General features: G+C 42.0%; 1 protein-coding gene across 1 annotated transcript in view; it reads right to left on the reverse strand.

The window, feature by feature from the left end:
• The window catches only part of LOC124545832 (odorant receptor Or2-like), a 49847-nt gene extending 32623 nt beyond the window's left edge, over positions 1 to 17224 (reverse strand). Inside the window, exons 1-2 of the mRNA XM_047124789.1 lie at positions 16407 to 17224; positions 1346 to 1445 (exon numbers count right to left, since the gene is read on the reverse strand). Of these exons, the coding sequence (XP_046980745.1) occupies positions 1346 to 1445; positions 16407 to 17224 (918 nt within the window). The remainder of the gene's footprint in view (positions 1 to 1345; positions 1446 to 16406) is intronic.
• Between the last annotated feature and the right edge of the window lie 1861 nt (positions 17225 to 19085).

Here is a 19085-nt window from a genome sequence, read left to right on the forward strand (position 1 = left end):
TGATATTCACGGTATACTCGTGAAATGGTCGCACGGGATGATCCCCACTCCATGGCTACCTCTGAGATGCTGTGTCGCATCGCTCATGTGCCGACTATGAGGCCACGTTCAAGCTCACTTAAATTTTGATAACTTTCCACTGTAGCAGCAGTAACTGACCTAACAATTGCACCAGGTACTTGTTGTCTTATATAGTCGTTGCCGGCCGCAGCGCCGTATTCTGCCTTTTTACATACCTCTGTATTTGAATACGCTTGTGTATATTAGTTTCTTTGGCGCTTCGGTGAGTATTTAATAGTTGTCTATTCAGCTAAATATCTGTGGATTCAAACGTCATACAAATTAAATTGGAATCATCACACAAAGAATGTTGTGAGAAAGGAGAACCGAAGACTGCGTTTTATTGGGAGGACACTAGGAAGATGCAACGAATGCGCTAAAGAGACTGCCTGCACTACGCTTGTCCGTCCTATTCCTGAATACTGCCACATGGCATGAGATCAATACCAGATGGGATTGACGAAACACATCGAATAGTTCAAAGAAGGACAGCTCCTTTTGCATTACCGCTAAATAGGGCAGGGTGTGCACGGATATGGTAGTTCGAGTGGCCATCATAAAGCAAAGACGTTTCTAGTTGAGGGAAGGTCGTTTGACGAAATTTCCATCATCGACTATTTCCTCCGAAGGCGAGAAATGGTCTGGAAGAGGATCTGTGAACCGACCGACAAGTGTGAATCGCAGAACAGTCTTGTAGATGTATATTTCGATCTATATGTGAAGGATGGCTAGTGAGAGCAATACAAAATTAAGTGACAGGTTACTTTGATTTCTTTGAGTATTGACTCCCTTGCTGTTTCTCCCACTATAAGTCATATTCTTTATCCTGACTGAATAATTGAGGGTTATCCCTTGCTTTCAAGCAACTTCCATACATCATTTCGCAATAACTCTTGATGTCCGTGAATTGACTGTTATTGGAAATGGCGATGATATAGTGTAAGCTCAGTAATGGAATTTTTTCACGGTGGCCAAGCCAATGATGGAAATCACACTTCACTGTCCGTTGTGACCTCACCCGTAACATATCATTTATATTTCCTGAAGAATTCCGTTTTTACTCTGTCTTCCGCATAAAATATCTGCAATGTATTCAAGTTCACGTTACAAAAAGGTGGTGAATGGATGGTTTCACGTTTTATAAGTCTATACGGACTGCAGTGGGATTTTGAGCTCAGAGTGTTATCTATTCTAAGTACTTTTTCCGTTTTTACACGAAATTCTTACATCAGATAAAAATTTGACAAGTCATGTGTCATATTTCAAAAATTTTAAAATATCTTACGTATGTCGCTTGAAATAATGCCACACACGCCACGAGAACGCAGCAGCAGAACTGCGTCACTACGACGGAACTCATAGTGTTCTGCAAGTGCTTAATGAACCTGGAACAAAAGAAAGTACCTTTAGTTGCACTAGACACAAACTGAGGCAACTGTATTTAATTGTAAAACAAAAGCTGATTCCACGTCGGAGGATTTTGAAAGGCAACTGTCTGCAATGTCATGTTATTTTAAGAAACTAAGAATAAATGAAAATACAACTACCATTAATATTTTCTGTTAAAATTAACGAAAGTGTAGATTGCGGAAAAATACTTTCATTAGTTTGCAATAAACCACACGCCATAATTTAAGTTGTTGTCACAATATCTCTTTTAATTCATTATTATTCCAAATTAAATGTTTGTGGCAGATAATGTGTTAGAGAACTTATTTACGACATTCTGTTTAACTACAAATAACTTACAGTTGAAAGTCTGTCGGACTGTAAGGTCTTCTTCGCTACCTTACACACTGAAGTGTCGGGGGGAGGGGGGTGGGGGAGACTGCTCTTTCTCTCCTTCTTGCAGGGTTTTACACATTATTTTCTCTTTCCACTACCGTGCTTTCATTGTACCATAGTACCACATTCCACCCATGAACAGTCGTAAGGAGTTTCTTATGTTATCCAGCAGGTCATTTACAATGACGAACAAGATCACTATGACCACCCTCTTATTAGAGCGTTGAACCAACTTTGGAACACAGAACAACAGTGATCCTGCTTCACATGTACTCGGAAAGTCATTGGTACGTTTCTGAAGACACGTGTGACCAGATGTCTCTGCACAAGTGATACAGTTCCTGTAATACAGTGTGAAGTACGACAACACAGTTTCTAATAATTTTTCACATGATTAATTCTGCAACAATAATGTAAGGTGTAATATCTGTGATATGTACCTTTTACCATTTTATTAATGTTATCATATAATTGATAGTTAATGAATTATTTCCAATGAACTAACCAAAAATGAGAATTGGAATTACAATGTAGCAGAAACAATCACCTAGTCAGGAAAGTTTGCTATTGTATAGAGGCAAAGAACACGTTTAAAATAAGCGCATTGTCGGGTAGAAGGCGTCAGCAGAGAGACATGTGGTCAAGTGCGACAAGTGGTCTAGTGCGCGGGAATATAAAGAGTAAACTGAAATTTTTTATGGTCAGCCATATTATGTGGTTGTAAATAGACACAGTACATTGTCAACAAGAGGAATTCATTTCAAGAAGAGTCCTGTGAGCCCAAACGTGTTATGTGGAGCGTCGATAAAGAAGAACCTGTTGTCATACATAGTCGACAAGTAATGCCTTACATCGCATCAGCAGCAACTCATCAAAAGAAGATCCGATTAGTTTCATCTTCAGACTATACAAGGATAGCCAGCGCAGTAGTCTTTCTTAATTGAATAACAGAGGGTAGTGCAGCAACTGTTGTAGTGTAAATTAACTTTACCTCATGTACCTAACAGGGTCCTAACCTATCACCCTTACCTGCTGAAGGAAAAGTATCAGTGAAAAAATAGTAAAATAATGAAAGTGATCAGCTTAGTTAATTTTGATAACTGAGATAATGAAGTACAAATTACAAAACTGAGAACTATCTAAAACTACCATTTAACAGCAGTGAATTTTGTTGCTTGGTAGAGCAGCTATAGTTAAAGAATAATGACTAATTGTAAAGGAGTAAAACCGTGGTTTAAGTGAATGTTGGAAAAATATTATTTCTGAATAATATATATATCATGTTTTTGAAAGCATTGCTAACTCTGCTCACAGTTGAAAATTACTAACAGTGTAGTGAAAATTATTTATTCTTCTCTAAGCAAAAAATTACGAACTTCCAGAAATAACTTACTATTAGCAAACAAGTATTTATGAACATTCACATTTTTAAAATCAGTAGCAGTTAGCATTACTGTGAGTAACGCAATGCTATTAATAAAGCGAACTGTTTTGCAAACAATTCCCGGGTTCCTGGGTTCGATTCCCGGCGGGGTCAGGGATTTTCTCTGCCTCGTGATGGCTGGGTGTTGTGTGCTGTCCTTAGGTTAGTTAGGTTTAAGTAGTTCTAAGTTCTAGGGGACTGATGACCATAGATGTTAAGTCCCATAGTGCTCAGAGCCATTTGAACCATTTTTTGCAACCAATTACCTTTTGCGCGCATATGTTCAATACAGATTATTTTGTTGGTTTTCTGCTTAAGTCGTGGTATTAACTGGGTTTCTGTATCTGAGATCGAGACAGTGCTTTCGGTTCCGTTCTCGCCTGATTACGGTTCAGTGAATAGTTCGTAATTACAGTCTGTCAGAAATTAATAACCAAACAGTAGTTTTTGCTCACATAGTGAGCTGGCGACCGTTCTTTAATAATATGGAATCTAAAATTATACACAATACATTTAGTATATTTATTCTAAATCTCACTAACTATTTCTTACTTTCACCTTTATTGTCAATATTTCTTTCGATCGTAATCGTGCAAAAATAGTCGCACAGTAACAATTCAGTTAGAACTGCATCTGCCCTTACCCGGGTATTCATTATTATTCTTCCCAAACAACTAGAAATATTCGGTGCATGTGTCTTGTAAAAATCCTAATTAACCAGAAGTGTAGGTCCGTTATAAGTTCATATAAATTATGGGCCGGTAGTTTACTGGTACAGTGCTGCTGCCCAATAGCTTCTCATAGGTGTTGAACTGCGTTGGGACAGACGAATTCGGTAGCCAAGTTAATAGAACGATGCCTAGAGTAATTCGTTCTTGCACCTTCGTTACGATGGCGCTTCCGGGGTGGCTGCTTGGGGACTGACATTCTCTGCTGAAGAAGGATGAGGAGTGAAACCAGGAAAGGTCCACTCAACGTTATTACAACTTCTTTATTGCAGTTTGTTTTCACCTCATTGAATTGGAACTGTAGGTAAACATGACGGAAGAGGAGAATGACACGGCGTTGGCCTCTGGCGGGGACTGTACACCCTGGTGCTGCTGATGCTGCCTCGCCTGATACTTGTATTGCACGGTCGGGACAGGTGTGGCCAGAGGCAGTGTCTACGAAAAATTCTGACAACATCATGTACCGATGCCCAGACCTTAGAGGACTTCTGTTGGTACTCCAGAAAGGGCATGTGTGTCTAGACCTCCTCGTCGGACTTCCACGTCCGCCGCAAAGTGCGGTACTTTCCTGGCAGCCAAATGCTTAGGCGGCAGGCTGTGGTTCGTATCCCAACAGTGGTAGACACGTCTAGGTCGTTGGCACTGCGCTGAACATCGCACGATCGTCGTCACGAAAATGACAACCTGTCAGAGTGCTAACCGGCTATTTGTGGTGGACGTAAATGGCTCCCTGCTGCCTTTGCGCTGATATGGCGAAAACCGACCGGTTAAAATAGAGACTGGTATTTTAGTTCTGAATTACTGGTATTTTTCGGTATTTGTTTGGTCTCTGTTATAACAGGGGTTTTTCTTTTTTACGACTAGCTGGATACAAAACTGAAATATAATTACCAGCAGTACTAAAATTTTTCATTTTTAAATAACTTTTTTTTAAGAAACGAGTAATTTGTATTCGCAAAATCTTCATAGCTTTGAAACATTGCGTTACTACAAAAATTGAGAAAAGAGATCAGTGCTACATAACAATGCCAACAGAAACGAACAACAAGCACACGGCATAAGAATTGGTAGAGCATTGATGAGACAATGATGCATCTATTACCACGTGACGTGGCCTGTTAGATGGTACGCGTGTACATGCAATGTGCAACACATGCCCTATCTGTCTGTATGATGTGCTCCCTTTGTCTACCTAACAGGCTTTTATCTGGTCGTAGCCAATTAAAACTGACAAATTTAAATAAAAAAACTGAGCTCGTCCATGTCATCTTTCACCCTTCGCAACTGACTATTCCCTCTTATCACTTTTCGATTTTGTTTTATTTGCCTATTTAATTTAATATCTTGATTCTACGTATCATGAATGTAAAGAAGTCAAAATTTGTTGGATTTCTGCGTTTATTACAGGAAATAACAGGAACAAAAAACCGAAGTCTGTTATTTCACAAACCGGTTATTACGAGCGGTTTTAACAGTCCTATTATCCTGGCGCTGAAAAAAAAAACAATATAACCTAAAACATTGTTTCAGCGATAGCCGCTATCCCTACTTTGAGCTAGTGCTGTCACGTCAGGTAATCCAGAATAGAGGCAGTGAAAGGATGTTGCAGCGGCGAGCAGGTCTGGTTGAAGTACTTCCTGGTAGCCGGCGTGGTTTCGCTATGCAGTAGGCTGTGTTGGGGAAGAGGTGTTGGCTCACTCAGTACTTGGGCAACTGAGCGGCACTTCACTGACTCTATTGTGGCGTGATTACCTCCCTTGCGCTCCGTCTCTGGCTCCAATTCAAATCATAGCTTTTCTCCTTTTACAGTTCCTCCCCTCTATGGAAAGAATCGGCCATCGGATTTTGCTGAAATATATACACCGGATTATTTAGAGTTATTTCCTTTTCACATTTCCATCTTCACGTGCAGTATCACTTTGTCCTTTACACTATTTATATTTTCTGTCTGACTTCGGTAGCTCTTCGGTACATGTAGAGCTCTTGTTTACGGTTCACTTGGTCGTTTGTCAAATTGCTTCTTGTTATTTTGACTGGATTGAAACAGTAGGTTGAAGGGTCACAGGCATGAGATGTGGCCTATTTTTGCTTGAACTATTAGTATTTAATGCCTATTACTGCTAGAATACTGTAGGAAGTTGAGGTTGAGGCTACTATACTCGTAGTTTTCTAGTTGTGGATGATGTTCAGTACGGTACCTTTGCACATAGTCTGAAAAGCACTTCGTCGATATGCGACCATTTTGCACAGCTAACATTTACTCTAGAGAGACAAGCAGAGTTGGAACTAATGTGCAATTAATGTAAGTTTGGTTTCTTCTAGGTAGATTTTGGAGGGGTAGCTCTGATACATAAATCAGTGTATGACTTGTATTCAGGTTGATAATTCCTGTTTTGCTGTTGGGTAATCGGAAGAGCGGTCTGGATGTATCACAGTGGGTAGCACTCATTAACAAACCTTGACCTTGTAGTTCTTTTCGCTGTGTGCCAATTTATTAACCTTGCTACTAACAAATATAAATAATGAGTGGTTTGCTATAGAAGATAATCGGTGTGGACGTGCTATTTCGAAAAATTCTGTTTTGCATGTAAGTATTCAGGCGTTCTGTCACAGATTTGTGTAGGTGAAACAAGATAAACTCAAATCAATCTCTAACGGTATATAGCTATTCTGTAAGGCAGATGTTGGTTACCCCTGTCTGACAGTATAGTAAGTAATTCCTGAGCGGAGAGCAGGGTATGAAATTGTCTGTTTGATGGCAATGGGGCTGTTCGACGTCACCAGTAAAAATTCGTGCACTTTGGACTGTACGCCGTTTTTAGGTTTTAGTGCTTAGTGCTTAACACCCAAATCTACAGTCCCTACAAGTTACCAGTGCTTGGATATGAATTTGTAAATGGGTGCTTGCCTTTTCTTTTTCTTTTTTTCTTTTTTTAATCACCAGACTTCTGACTTGTTTGATGTAGCGCGCCACTAATTCCTCTCCTGTGCTAACCTCTTCATCTCCCAACAAGACTTGCAACCTACGTGCTCAGTTCTTTGCTAGATGTAGTGTGTGTTTTCCTCTATAGCTTTTGCCCTTTACAGCTACCTTTAGTACAAAGGAATTTATTCTGTGATGGTTTGACGGATGTCTTACCATACTGTCGCTTCTTCTTGTCATTGTTTTTCCATGTTTTCCTTCCCTCGCCGATCCTACGGAGAACATCTTCATGTCCTACCTGATCAGTCCACCTTATTTTCAACATTCTTCTGTAACACATTTCAAATAACTCGATTCTCTTTTGTTCCGGTTTTCCCACAGTGCATGTTCCACCACAATACAGTGCTGTGCTCCAAACTTACTGTCTCAGAAGTTTCCTCCTCTAATTAACGCCTATGTTTAATACTAGTAGATTTCTCATGGGCAATGCTAGTGTGATTTTTATGTCCTTCTCCCTCCAGCCCTCTTGGAACATTTTGCTGCCTAGGGAACTGAATACCTGAACATCTATTTCGTGATTACCCATCCTGATGATACGTTTCTCGCGGTTCAATTTTCTGCTATTTCTCATTACATTCGCCTTTACTCTGTTTACTCTCAATCGATATTCTGTACACATTACACCGATCACTCTATTCAAAACATCCTTTAATTCTTCTCCACTTTCACTGAGGATAAGCATGTCATCAGTGAATCGTATCATTGATATCCTCTCATTTTGAAATTTAATTGCATTCCTGAACCTTTCTTTTATTTTCCTCATTGTCTCTTCGATGCACACATTGAACAGTGGGGGGGGGGGGGGGGGGGCGGGGGGGGGGGGGGGACGGACGGAAAGACTGCATCCAAGTGTTACACCCTTCTTTTTAACCGAGCACTTCGTTCTTGGTCGTCCAATCTTATTGTACGTATTATACGTATATTGGCCGTCTCTTCCTATAGCTTACCCCTATTTTTCACAGAATTTCGAATATCTTGCATTTGACATTAATGAACGCTTTCTCCAGGTTGACAAATCCTGTGATCGTATCTTGATTTTTCTTTAGTCTGGCTTCCATTATCAACCGTAGTGTCACAACTGCATCTCTGGTGCCTTTACATTTCCAAAAACCAGTCTCGTTATCGTCTAGCAGATCCCCGAAATTTCATTTCGATTCTTCTGCATATTATTCTTGTCAGCAACTTGGATGCATGTGCTTATTTATCTACTAACAACTGTACTCATGTGACAGTACAATGCCAAAATGTTTTGTCCTGCTGCTGTTTGCAGCTCTAAGGAGTCGTTACTTCTATTTGGATTTTCTATAACCATTCTAATAATTTATTTCGTGGTAGCAGAATTGCTGTAAAATTCATGCTAACAGAGTATAAAAGATCTTTCTTTAGCTCTTTGGTCGCAATGCGCTTATCAGTAATTCCATCATAAAGGGTCGCGAGTAATTCTGCAGTTAATAGATAGGTATCTACATTAGCCAGTCGGTCCTTAAGAATGACCAAGATCGGCTGTTGCTTGAACGTTGGACACTAGCAGCGCTTTGGCCAAGGCGTGCAGATATTTGGTAGTCTTTACTACGTCTTTCTCCACTGTCTTCTGGTTGCCGTGCCAGTCGGCATGTACTTTTTTGTAGTGCCTTGTCTATCTTACCTAGGCAGTCAATGTCAGCTGTTCCAAACACTGCTTTCAAGAGCCGGCTGCTAGGCGAATCTGTTTTTTTGGCGTACTCCAGGGAGTAACTCCACAGTCTTAGGTAGCTGTCTCTGAGTCATGAAAAAGTTAACCGCAGTAACGGATACCCTCCCTGCATGTCACTGAACCCGTTTATTTATCATGACCTGTAATTTGTCAAATGTGCTTTCTACCCGCAGAATTTCGTTCTCCAGTGCTCGAACATTGCAATCGAACTCCAGGGCCCGCTGCTGGTTTGACATATCACGTTCGATGTCATGAAAATGAGATACCACCTATTAGAGCACGTATCTGGATGGTTTTTACAATTTCTGCGGCAACATAGCTGCCGTATTATAATGGAGCTTCCTGGATTTCTTTGCCTTTTCGTCAAGAGCCGGAAGCCTGGTGTTGTAACTGCGTCATCTCGACCTATTGTAGAACATTTTGCCCTAAAGGAAGAGGAAAATTCTGTTGTTATTTTATTATTCTTTCCCCTGGCCTTAGCGCATGGCAGTGTGTCAGGATAACTGCAGAACTGTCTTCTTCTTAGTTAGCCTTTTCCATATTTCTTTTTTTCCCACAAATTCCCCTAGCCCCTACCGAAGGTACTGAGGCCTGGAAGCGGCACCTCTACAATTCCTTTACGAGGACGTATGCGGCTGACATGAACTATCAGGTTGGTGCATAAGCTCGTAGAGCTTTAGTTTTGCATGTTGGTATTCCGGCTGCTGTGTGGTCATCCATCGATTGTCAGTTTTTATTTGTAGTTCGCTGTTGCTGTTTGAGTACACATATTGTCGTCTTGTCATTTGGAGATAGTGAGGTGGCCACCATTCAGGAACATGGTGGGTAGTGGTCATAATGTTTTGGTTCACCATTGTATGTATGTACGTACGTATGTAATTAGTAAATAGTGACGATCACGCAACATTCTCTGGCGCTACTCGCAAACTTACTTTTATGTCAGATGGGTTTACCCCATTAAGAACAACATGGAAATCTTAAGATAGACAGCGCAAAGGAATTAAAGGGTCGTTTATTCGATAGACCGTCATTTTCCCCCATTGCGCTCATTAAGTTTGAAATTTGGCTGAAAGATGCCTAGGGGTTCTTCTGTAACGGTGCAAAAGTTTGGTGCCCTGCGACGTCATCGTCTAGCTTGACGACTCTTCGAACAGAAAGATGTCCACACATGTGAAAAAAGGGCAGAAATCAGAAGACGTGATACGTTAATTATTTTGAGCGGTGTAGTATTCCACGCAATGCATGAAAAGCTTGTGGATACTTATTCCGAAGGCATGTCCACTGACGACTACGCCATGCATGACTCTCAACGACAAGTGATTATTTTTTTATACTGCTTATGATAATGACGTTTCTACATTCACCTGATAAGGGGACCTCGCCTTCATGTCATCACCGACTCCATCGACATTTGCAAGGCTAGGACGGAAATGAATGTGAAACAGGTGGGAGATTCAGATGACCAGTCGTTTTGGACTAGAGCCTCCATACAGAATATTTATTATTTTCAATGTTAAGGTTATTTACACTGCAAATAAGCGCAAATGGCGTTGAAAGGAATGGCAATGGAAAAATTTGTGATTGCAAATAAATTTCCTACGAAGGATTTTATTTTATTCTTTATTTATTTATTTTAAATGAGCAATATGGGACTTAACTTCTGAGGTCATCAGTCCCCCAGAACTTAGAACTACTTAAACCTAACTAACCTAAGGACATCACACACATCCATGCCCGAGGCAGGATTGGAACCTGCGACCGTAGCGGTCGCGCGTTTCCAGACTGTAGTGCCCAGACCCGCTCGGCCACCACGGCCGGCATGGATTTTAATTACGGCTTCCTCAAGGATTCTGTAAATATATTTCGAAGAAGAGATTGGAATTAAAGCATACAAGAATTTCTTCCCGTTGGTTTTATTTTGACCTTCCAGCAGCCTTCGGCAGGTACACGCGATCGATTGGTTCCTGGTGCAGGTACAACCGCCCCATCGCGAGGGAAAGGAGATCATTTCCCGAGAAGACTGCATCAAAATACGCTCCATTGTACATCATCAGCGCTCTTCGCCAATATTCGGCGAAATGATAAGTTACATGTTGTTATTTCCAAGCTGTGCAAAGAGAGAGAACAATTTGCCAATGTAAATCACGTTTGTTTTTCTGTAGCAACTTTAAAACAACCGTGTGATTACAAAAATGTAGCATTTATAGCGAGTGAAACATGTCAATACTATTAGTCCTTCCCCGATTTTTCCGATGAATATCGCTTCAGCATTTGCACATCATCAAGTGTAAGATACTAAAAGTGTCTAATTTTATACACTTTGTTCCCGTGTACAATTACAATTCCTACTTGGAAATTTATTTATAATCCCAAGCATCGTCCTCCTTTCCATATGTTGCATGAAAATTTTAATAAACCATACTGAGCATAATTTTGGTTTATTTTCAGTGTGATTAAAGAAAAAATTGAAAATAAAATAGAAGTTTCTGCGTAGCGGCCCAGCCCCCCACTACCCTACGTTTATCGTTCTGTACTATTTCTGCTGCGCCAACCACTGCACGGTAACTAAACATAAAAGTTTAATGCTTGCCTCACCCGCTGCAATTTTTTTACTTCGCTTTTTTTCCTGAATCCTGGAGCTCCAGTTATTTTCATTTTTGGCTAAGCCTTGCATGTAACATAAATTTAGGCGAAATCGGTGATGACGAGTAGATGCAGTCCTCTTGTGAGTGTACCTGGCCGAAACTAGACAGCGTACTCAATCCAATAAAGTAAACGTACAGCCTGTGGAGCAAGGGCCAAGTGTCGCTACTGTCGGCAGGAACACCGGTAGAACGTAGCCTTTCTATGCACCGTGGCGCCAGGAGCACAGAAGTGGCGACGTAACCACGCCAACGCTGTACCCACAGAAAAGACCTCCGGCGCTCATTTTAACAGGGTGATCGGTTGATGTGGGACGTCCTATAGGCAATGGGTGAGGAAACATCCTCAACCCTGCCCAGGTTGGAATTCGGAACACTTCATAGCAGGAGACGAATGCTCTGCCCACTACACCACAATGGCCTCACTTATTAATCATTTAAACTAACACCCTGGTGGAAATTATGTCGTCCTATGTACCGTTTCCGATATATCTAAGGTCAAAAATGAGTTGTGTTTCACGCCGATGGTGTATTCTGAACCCATCGTTATTGACGGAAGTTTCGTCTTCTCCATGCACTTTATAACAGTCGAGCTTGATCTTTGATGTAGGATTCTTGTCATATTGATGGTGACAGACCTAAAGGCTATTTGGGGTGTAAGTTAATACGAAGGAATTTTACAGCAATCAAATAATTTCAGCAGCTATGAACAGTTTCGGTAGTTCTATCATGTGCGGATAGCACACCGTTATTCTCGCCTCTTGTACCTGGATTTTAGCCTGAGAAAGATTACAGAAGACTACATCGATAGACAGATCATGGGCCTCAAGAGATGAATAGATGGACAGCCTGTCCGAAGAAGATGTAAGCGTCGAAACCGGTCGTAGTTGTTAAATATTCCTATTATAGTTGCAAGTGAATAGTTTTGTGATGATGGCGAATCGTTTTACCTCTAACCTTTGAAAGCTCATATAAGTATACGTTCATAGAAATCGAGAACGTGATGGCTCAAATGGCTCTAAGCAGTTTGGGACTTAACATCAGGTCTCCTAGACTTAGAACTACTTTAACCTAACTAACCTAAGAACATCACACACATCCATGTTCGAGGCAGGATTCAAACCTGTGACCGTAGCAGCACCGCAGTTCCAGACTGAAGCGCCTAGAACCGCTCGGTCACAGCGGCCGGCCGAGAACCTGAGGAAATGGTGCAGGAACCAGTCCTACGCTTTTCGCAAAGGTATTTCAGCTTTCTGATTATGCTTATTGGATCCTATGTAATAGTCGGATGGAATGTGACTCCAGTGTTACTTGAGTTCAAGATGAGTATCTTAAGCAGTGCCTCATAACACGCGATTTGTGGCTGAGTCTCACTTCTGTTTATCTACATCTAAAAATGGTTCAAGTGGCTCTGAGCACTATGGGACTCAACTTCTGAGGTCATCAGTGCCCTAGAACTTAGAACTACTTAAACCTAACTAACCTAATCACACTCATCCATGCCCGAGGCGGGATTCGAACCTGCGACCGTAGCGGTCTCGCGGTTCCAGACTGTAGCGCCTATAACCGCACGGCCACTCCGGCCGGCTATCTACATCTAATCTCTAGTGTGTGGGGTGGGGGTGTGTGATGTAACACTTACTATAGCAATACATAGTCATTTTCGCATATTTACCGCATTGCTGTTTTAGGGGAAGGCTTTTTTGTTATTTCCCGAACTATTTGTTTATCTTTCCTCGTGGACCATCCAGGAGCGATTAATAATGAAGTTTAATAATATTTGATGTTATTCACTGAAATCTGGTACTGTGAATTTTAATATGTATTAGGTGTCATCTAGTGAATGTTTACCAGTTTACGCCCTGGAGCATTGCGGTTTCTCTGTTTCTCTCTTGCACCAGTTAAACACGTCTGTGAACGTTTGCGTTGCCTACGCTATATGTTGACAGCAATCTGACGTGCCTTTAACACTTGAAAATAATGGTAGGAAATTCATTTGAAATGTTCACGGCCGATTTCGTGTCTAATGGTCTTGTCGTCAAAGGAGCTTTAAATGCTTCCTTACAAACTCGTATGATCAACACCTTTTTTTCGGTAAGTGAAGGAAACTTCACAAGCCAACATCGGTAAAAAACATTTTATTGGATCAACGGTTTCGACTTAGCTATTCTGCCACCATCGCATCTCTGTTGAAACCGGTCATCCAGTAAAATCCTATCTTGGTTTGTGAAGTTTTCTTCAGTTATCGTGCACAGTTAATCGCTCCAGTACTGACAATGTCAGGAGTATATAACCTTTCTTTTCAAAATTTCCTCAGTTAAACACTGTCCTTATATCTAAACCTCGAATTTGTCGTTCCTGGTGGTCTAATGGTAAAGCGCATACCTGGAAACAAAGAGGTGGCGGAATCGAATCCAGATCAGCTGACGGAAATTTTCAGTCTGTCAACAACCTTTACCGTCCAGCGATGTGAAGAGTCCCCTGGAACGATAGGTGGTTTGGATACCACGTTAAGCTGTAGGTCTCATTTCCCCCGTTGCGTAAATGGAATAACTTAGGGCCAGGCAAGTCACTGAAGTGGCGTCCAATCAAGAGACTTGCACTAGACCCTTGAGCCTCAACAAAACTAAGTAATCCTTCATTATTTCATCCCAATACTCTATTTATCCCAGATGTTAGTGCGGTATGACACACCCTCGTAGTTATCCTCATACTGCATGGTCAAATCTAAATTTTGTAGATGATTTTCCTTTTGGGTTGTATTTTCCAATGATTTCATTAATGTCAGTTTCAAGCATCATATTCTAATGCCATATATGTTGTTATTTTTGTTTAAAGACTGGCTTGACGCAGCGCTCCACGTCAGTCTATCCCGTCCAAAGCTCTTCATCTTTGTATAAATTATTGCAATCTACATCCGTAAAACCTGTCTACGCTTCCCATACCTTGGTCTCTCTCTCTCTGGACCCCTTTCCTGCTCCTCATTTCTCCATCCCTTCCCAAACACACACGCACACACGCACACACACACACACACACACACACACACACACACACACACACACACAAAGCCTTCTGTCGCACTTGACTATTCCTTGAACTAATTCCTTGATGCCTTGAGATGCCTCCTATTGAACAACCCCTTCCTTTAATCAAATTTTACCATGTTTTCTCCCGAGTACGAATATCTCGCCATAGTTTATTCTATCTACTCACCTATCTTCACCACTCTCTTGTACCACCATATTCCCAAAAATTCTCCTCTCTAATTGACTGTATCGAAGGCTACATTTCAGAGCAGTGCTTTCAGGAATGACTTGTTAAAACAAATTTATATCAGATATCAACATATTACTCTTTTCTGGAAAAACATTTTCCCTTACTTCCAGTATCCATTTTATATACCCTTTTTTTGTGACATCGTTAGCTGTTTCTGCTCACTACTTGTTGCCTCTAATTCCCTAACCCAATTGCCCCAGCATCACTTAAGTCTAACAGGCTCCATTGTCCTCGTCTGAATTTTAATGGTGTTCTCAAGACAATATGTATTACTTCCCGTAAATGTGATCTTCCTATCTCTGGTAGGGCTATAAGGTCATCGGCAAATATTATCTCTTATAGGTTCACCCTGAATTTATATTTGGTTTCGAAATTTGTCCTTTCTTTTTGTGAATTGAAGTTAAGTAACTCTTTTGTCAGCCGATGCGCCAGTGTCAGGTTCTTAAATTCTAAGTACTGGGCTCTGAATTCTCAACAAATTGTAGATACCACATCACTTCCTTTAGGTTATGGTTCAAATGGATCTGAGCACTGTGGGACATAACAGCTGAGGTCATCAGTCCCCTAGAACTACTACTTAAACGTAACTAACCTAAGGACATCACACACAACCATGCCCGATGCAGGATTCGAACCTGCGACCGTAGCGGTCGCGCGGTTCCAGACTGAAGCGCCTAGAACCGGTCGGCCACTCAGGGCGGCCTTTAGGTTATCCATGATATCTTCAGAAATCCTCAGAGTGTATTCTAGTCAACACCACGTATAATGAAATTTTAGATTATGGTTAACGCTGCAATTCGGTCCACCCTTTTCAACCAGATACAGCCTATTAGGGATAGTATTCAACGTAACAGAATCAAATTGTACGCTTGTGGAAACATACAAAGAGTAAGTACTACTTTTAAACTCTAAATCTCTGTAGTTCCACTTTTATACTGATGGTTTCGGGTTCTCGGCTGTTCAACATAATATGTCGAATCAGAACACCTTTCCAGTCTAAATTTCCACTTGTTATTTAATTTGAGCAACCAGTTCCAGCGCTACATAAAGTCATCTTCAGGCCCCCCTAACCGACATGCAGGAAGAAACCCACCCCAGATAGAGTCAAAATAGGGACCAACACGCTATGACTGGTATCCATAAGTCTTTGACGGAGCGGCAAGTGATAATCTAAGGGATCACCGTGTCAAATATCTACGGAAGCCAGTCACTGAACGCGGGTCCCTACTTTGACGAGACCGGAGGTGGGTTTCTTCTTACACGCAGGTGACAGGGCATGAAGATGGCGTAATGTCGTTCTGAAATTGGTTTCTCAAATAAAATACCAGCTGGAAATTTAGACGGCTGTTTAATTTTTAAAATCGGCATGTTATAGTGTACTCTAAAGTTTATCGAAGTTGACAACGACGAATTTCTCTTCATTCAGAGTAGGTCTCTGTACCAAGACAATGTCTTATCGCGATGTGAGTAGAAATTCGCAGGAGAGCTTCTGTAAAGTTTGGAAGGTAGGAGACGAGATACTGGCAGAAGTAAAGCTGTGAGTACCGGGCGTGAGTCGTGCTTCGGTAGCTCAGATGGTAGAGCACTTGCCCGCGAAAGGCAAAGGTCCCGAGTTCGTGTCTCGGTCGGGCACACAGATTTAATCTGCCAGGAAGTTTCATTACAACAATGCTTAACATTAAACAGAAAAGTTGGGTTATTGTTATTTATTATTGTGTGTCGCACTGCATCAGGTATCGTGCATATTACAGAGAAACTTCATAGCGCTAATCCAGGTATGTACTACCGAAATTATCCATTTTACGTAACGTACCTGAGAATTTTCTGATGAGTTTCGATACAAAGACACAAATTTTCGTACATTTTATCGCAGGTGTCTGCTGGCATGCCGTTCATGCGTCTCTCCCCATCTTCTAGATTTTCTTCGCAGTCCTCCGTTTTCAGACTGGCTATGCGCAGCGAAAGTATCCGCAGCTGCGCGGCCACGAGAATCATGACGGCCATGAACAGCAGGTCGACGCTGTAGCCCAGCTGACTCGTCCACGCTCCTATGACGCACTGCGAGGCGTACGACAGAGCGTAGTAGTTGGTGTTGTTGTCCCAGGCGTGTTGAACCAGCGGCAGGCGGCGCTCTCCTGGATGCGCCACGAGCGGCGTGGGGAACCACACGAAGCACTGCGCGAACATGAAAAGCAGTATTCCCAGGGTGAGGCGTAGCGCGAGCCTCTGGGAGTCCTTCTGGATGCCGGCCAAGGCAGGATCCGCGAAGCAGGACTCACTCTGCAGGGACACGAGAGTCTGCACGCGTCGAGCCAGCGCGTAGTACTGCCGCCGGTTGCGCCTGGAGAAGGCCATCTTGATGGTGTTGCAGCCGATGTATACGGTACTGGTAAGCACCAGTGTCGTCTCCTCCATGTCCCCCCAGCTGTAATAGATGGCCAGCGAACCCTCTATCGCGTTCCAGACGCCCAGCGCCAGGCCCAAAGCCCCGTACGCTTCAAACATCCAGGAACCAGGTAGTTGCCACACACCACATAACCACAGATGGCGGATGTTGAGCTTGAGGATCGACTGCCCGCTAGCTGCCCAGGACAGAGGCAGTTCCATATCATTTGCTACCTCTCCCCCCATCTAGTACCGGTATCAGTCCCGATGACCACTCTTTCCCTTCCTGTAAGGACTTGTGAACTAGTGCACGGTGGATATTCTACTTTGTACTCCTTACGACGTACTCTGAGCCGTTCACAATTTCACTGTGACTTCTTCTGAAGGAGGCCTACGTTATATACACGGACGCAAATGGAGGAATGAAAAGGCTTGTTAATGGGATTTAAATAAATGAGCTACTGTGTAAAATTTATAATCTTCCATAGTTACACATTTCTGGGTTATATAACATAAACAAACGATCAAGGTAAAGAAATAAAATATGAAAGTGTTTCGTTGGAATAGCTCGACTCACCGAAACTGATCGATGGTGGTGATTAAAAGTAATAACACTCTCTTCTCTCGTATCCAGCAGACGACGTAGTTCTCATAATGTAGTTCATAAGAATAGCGAGCTGTCTTATGAGATTTGTATACTACTACACGTAAATTAGGGTTCCTGCATGAAAAGTTTCACAAATTTCTCAGTTACAGCAAATCCCGGGAGCTGAGAAAATAACAGTGACGCAAGAAAGTATAAAGTTCGTCGATTAAACTGAGCTGCAATGAAATTATGCTGCTGGAAATACCTTTGGAACAAATACCCTTTAGTCCCATAATTTTTTTGTTATTGTCACTGAGCTGTGTACAACAACGGTCGAAATTTGTGTATTCTGTTTGGTTGGTCCCTTTCTTACAAGTATGTGACCCATATTACAAAACTGATGACAGAAAGGTTGCTAATTTTACTAACGTCTCTTTCGTCTTGTGAGGAAATGCTCAGAATTGTCATAATATATTCAAGATGCATACTGTATGTCATATCCAACAAGGAAGGTAAGTGTTATCTTGAAGACTATTTAGGCTCCAGGAAACGGTATGTACCGTATTCCGTGCGAATGTGAGATGTGAAATGTTATTCTCATTATCTGAACACTCAAAGAGGGAAAAAGGAAGAAATATTATCGATCCGCCATCCAGTTTGTAAGGATCTTACCCGCCATGACAGCTGACTATCTTACTCGTCCACGTGTCATCTCAATACAGAGAGGTCAATTGCTGGAAAGGTAATTTTTTCACACATGTAACCCTATTAATAGTCTACAGACAGTCTTAGGCGACAAAAGATATAAACTTAAAGACGAATCCTCCTCCTTAGCTGAGCGCTCACAGTGCCTGCCATGTGGGAGCCCAAATGTGAATTCTCGGTATGCGCTTCGTTTTTTTTGTTTTTTTTTCCTGGTGGCATGGCTAGGGTAGTTGCACTCAGCCTCGTGGTTGATTTCGACAAAGCACTTGATGGAGAAGTAACAGGATCAAGGATTGAGAAGCTATCGACGGCCGGGAGAGTGGTGTACTGACACTATGCCCTTCCATACCGAATCATAATCAGGTAGGTCGCGGTGGGTGACGTGGCGGACGGTCGACATAGATTAATCCGTCAAGTACTGAGCGCAGAGCTGGTATTTTATAAATGAGCTAACCTATAGTCTCCCAAAATGTTTATGGTAATCTCCAACTCATGCATCTTCACTGTTCACTTCTTGCAATGCACTACACACCTTCACACGGAGACATACACACACTGAGCCGTGTATCGACTCGTGCTACACCATGTATTTAGATAGCATTGGTTTACCTTTTCTTCCTCTGACATGTTTGTTTCATATGTTGTCTGTCATCAAGTGGCAGCTTCGTTGTCTTTTCTCTCTGCTATCGATATCTGCGTTTTTGCGTCCGGGAAACTGCTACGGAGGAAATGAGATCTCTGACCGGTGGTAACTTCGTGTGGTGGCGCGGAAGTAGGGGTGCGCTCAGAGAGTCTGGTGGACATGGGAGGGCAGTG

Source organism: Schistocerca americana, chromosome 8 (assembly GCF_021461395.2).
Source record: "Schistocerca americana isolate TAMUIC-IGC-003095 chromosome 8, iqSchAmer2.1, whole genome shotgun sequence".
NCBI lineage: Eukaryota > Metazoa > Arthropoda > Insecta > Orthoptera > Acrididae > Schistocerca > Schistocerca americana.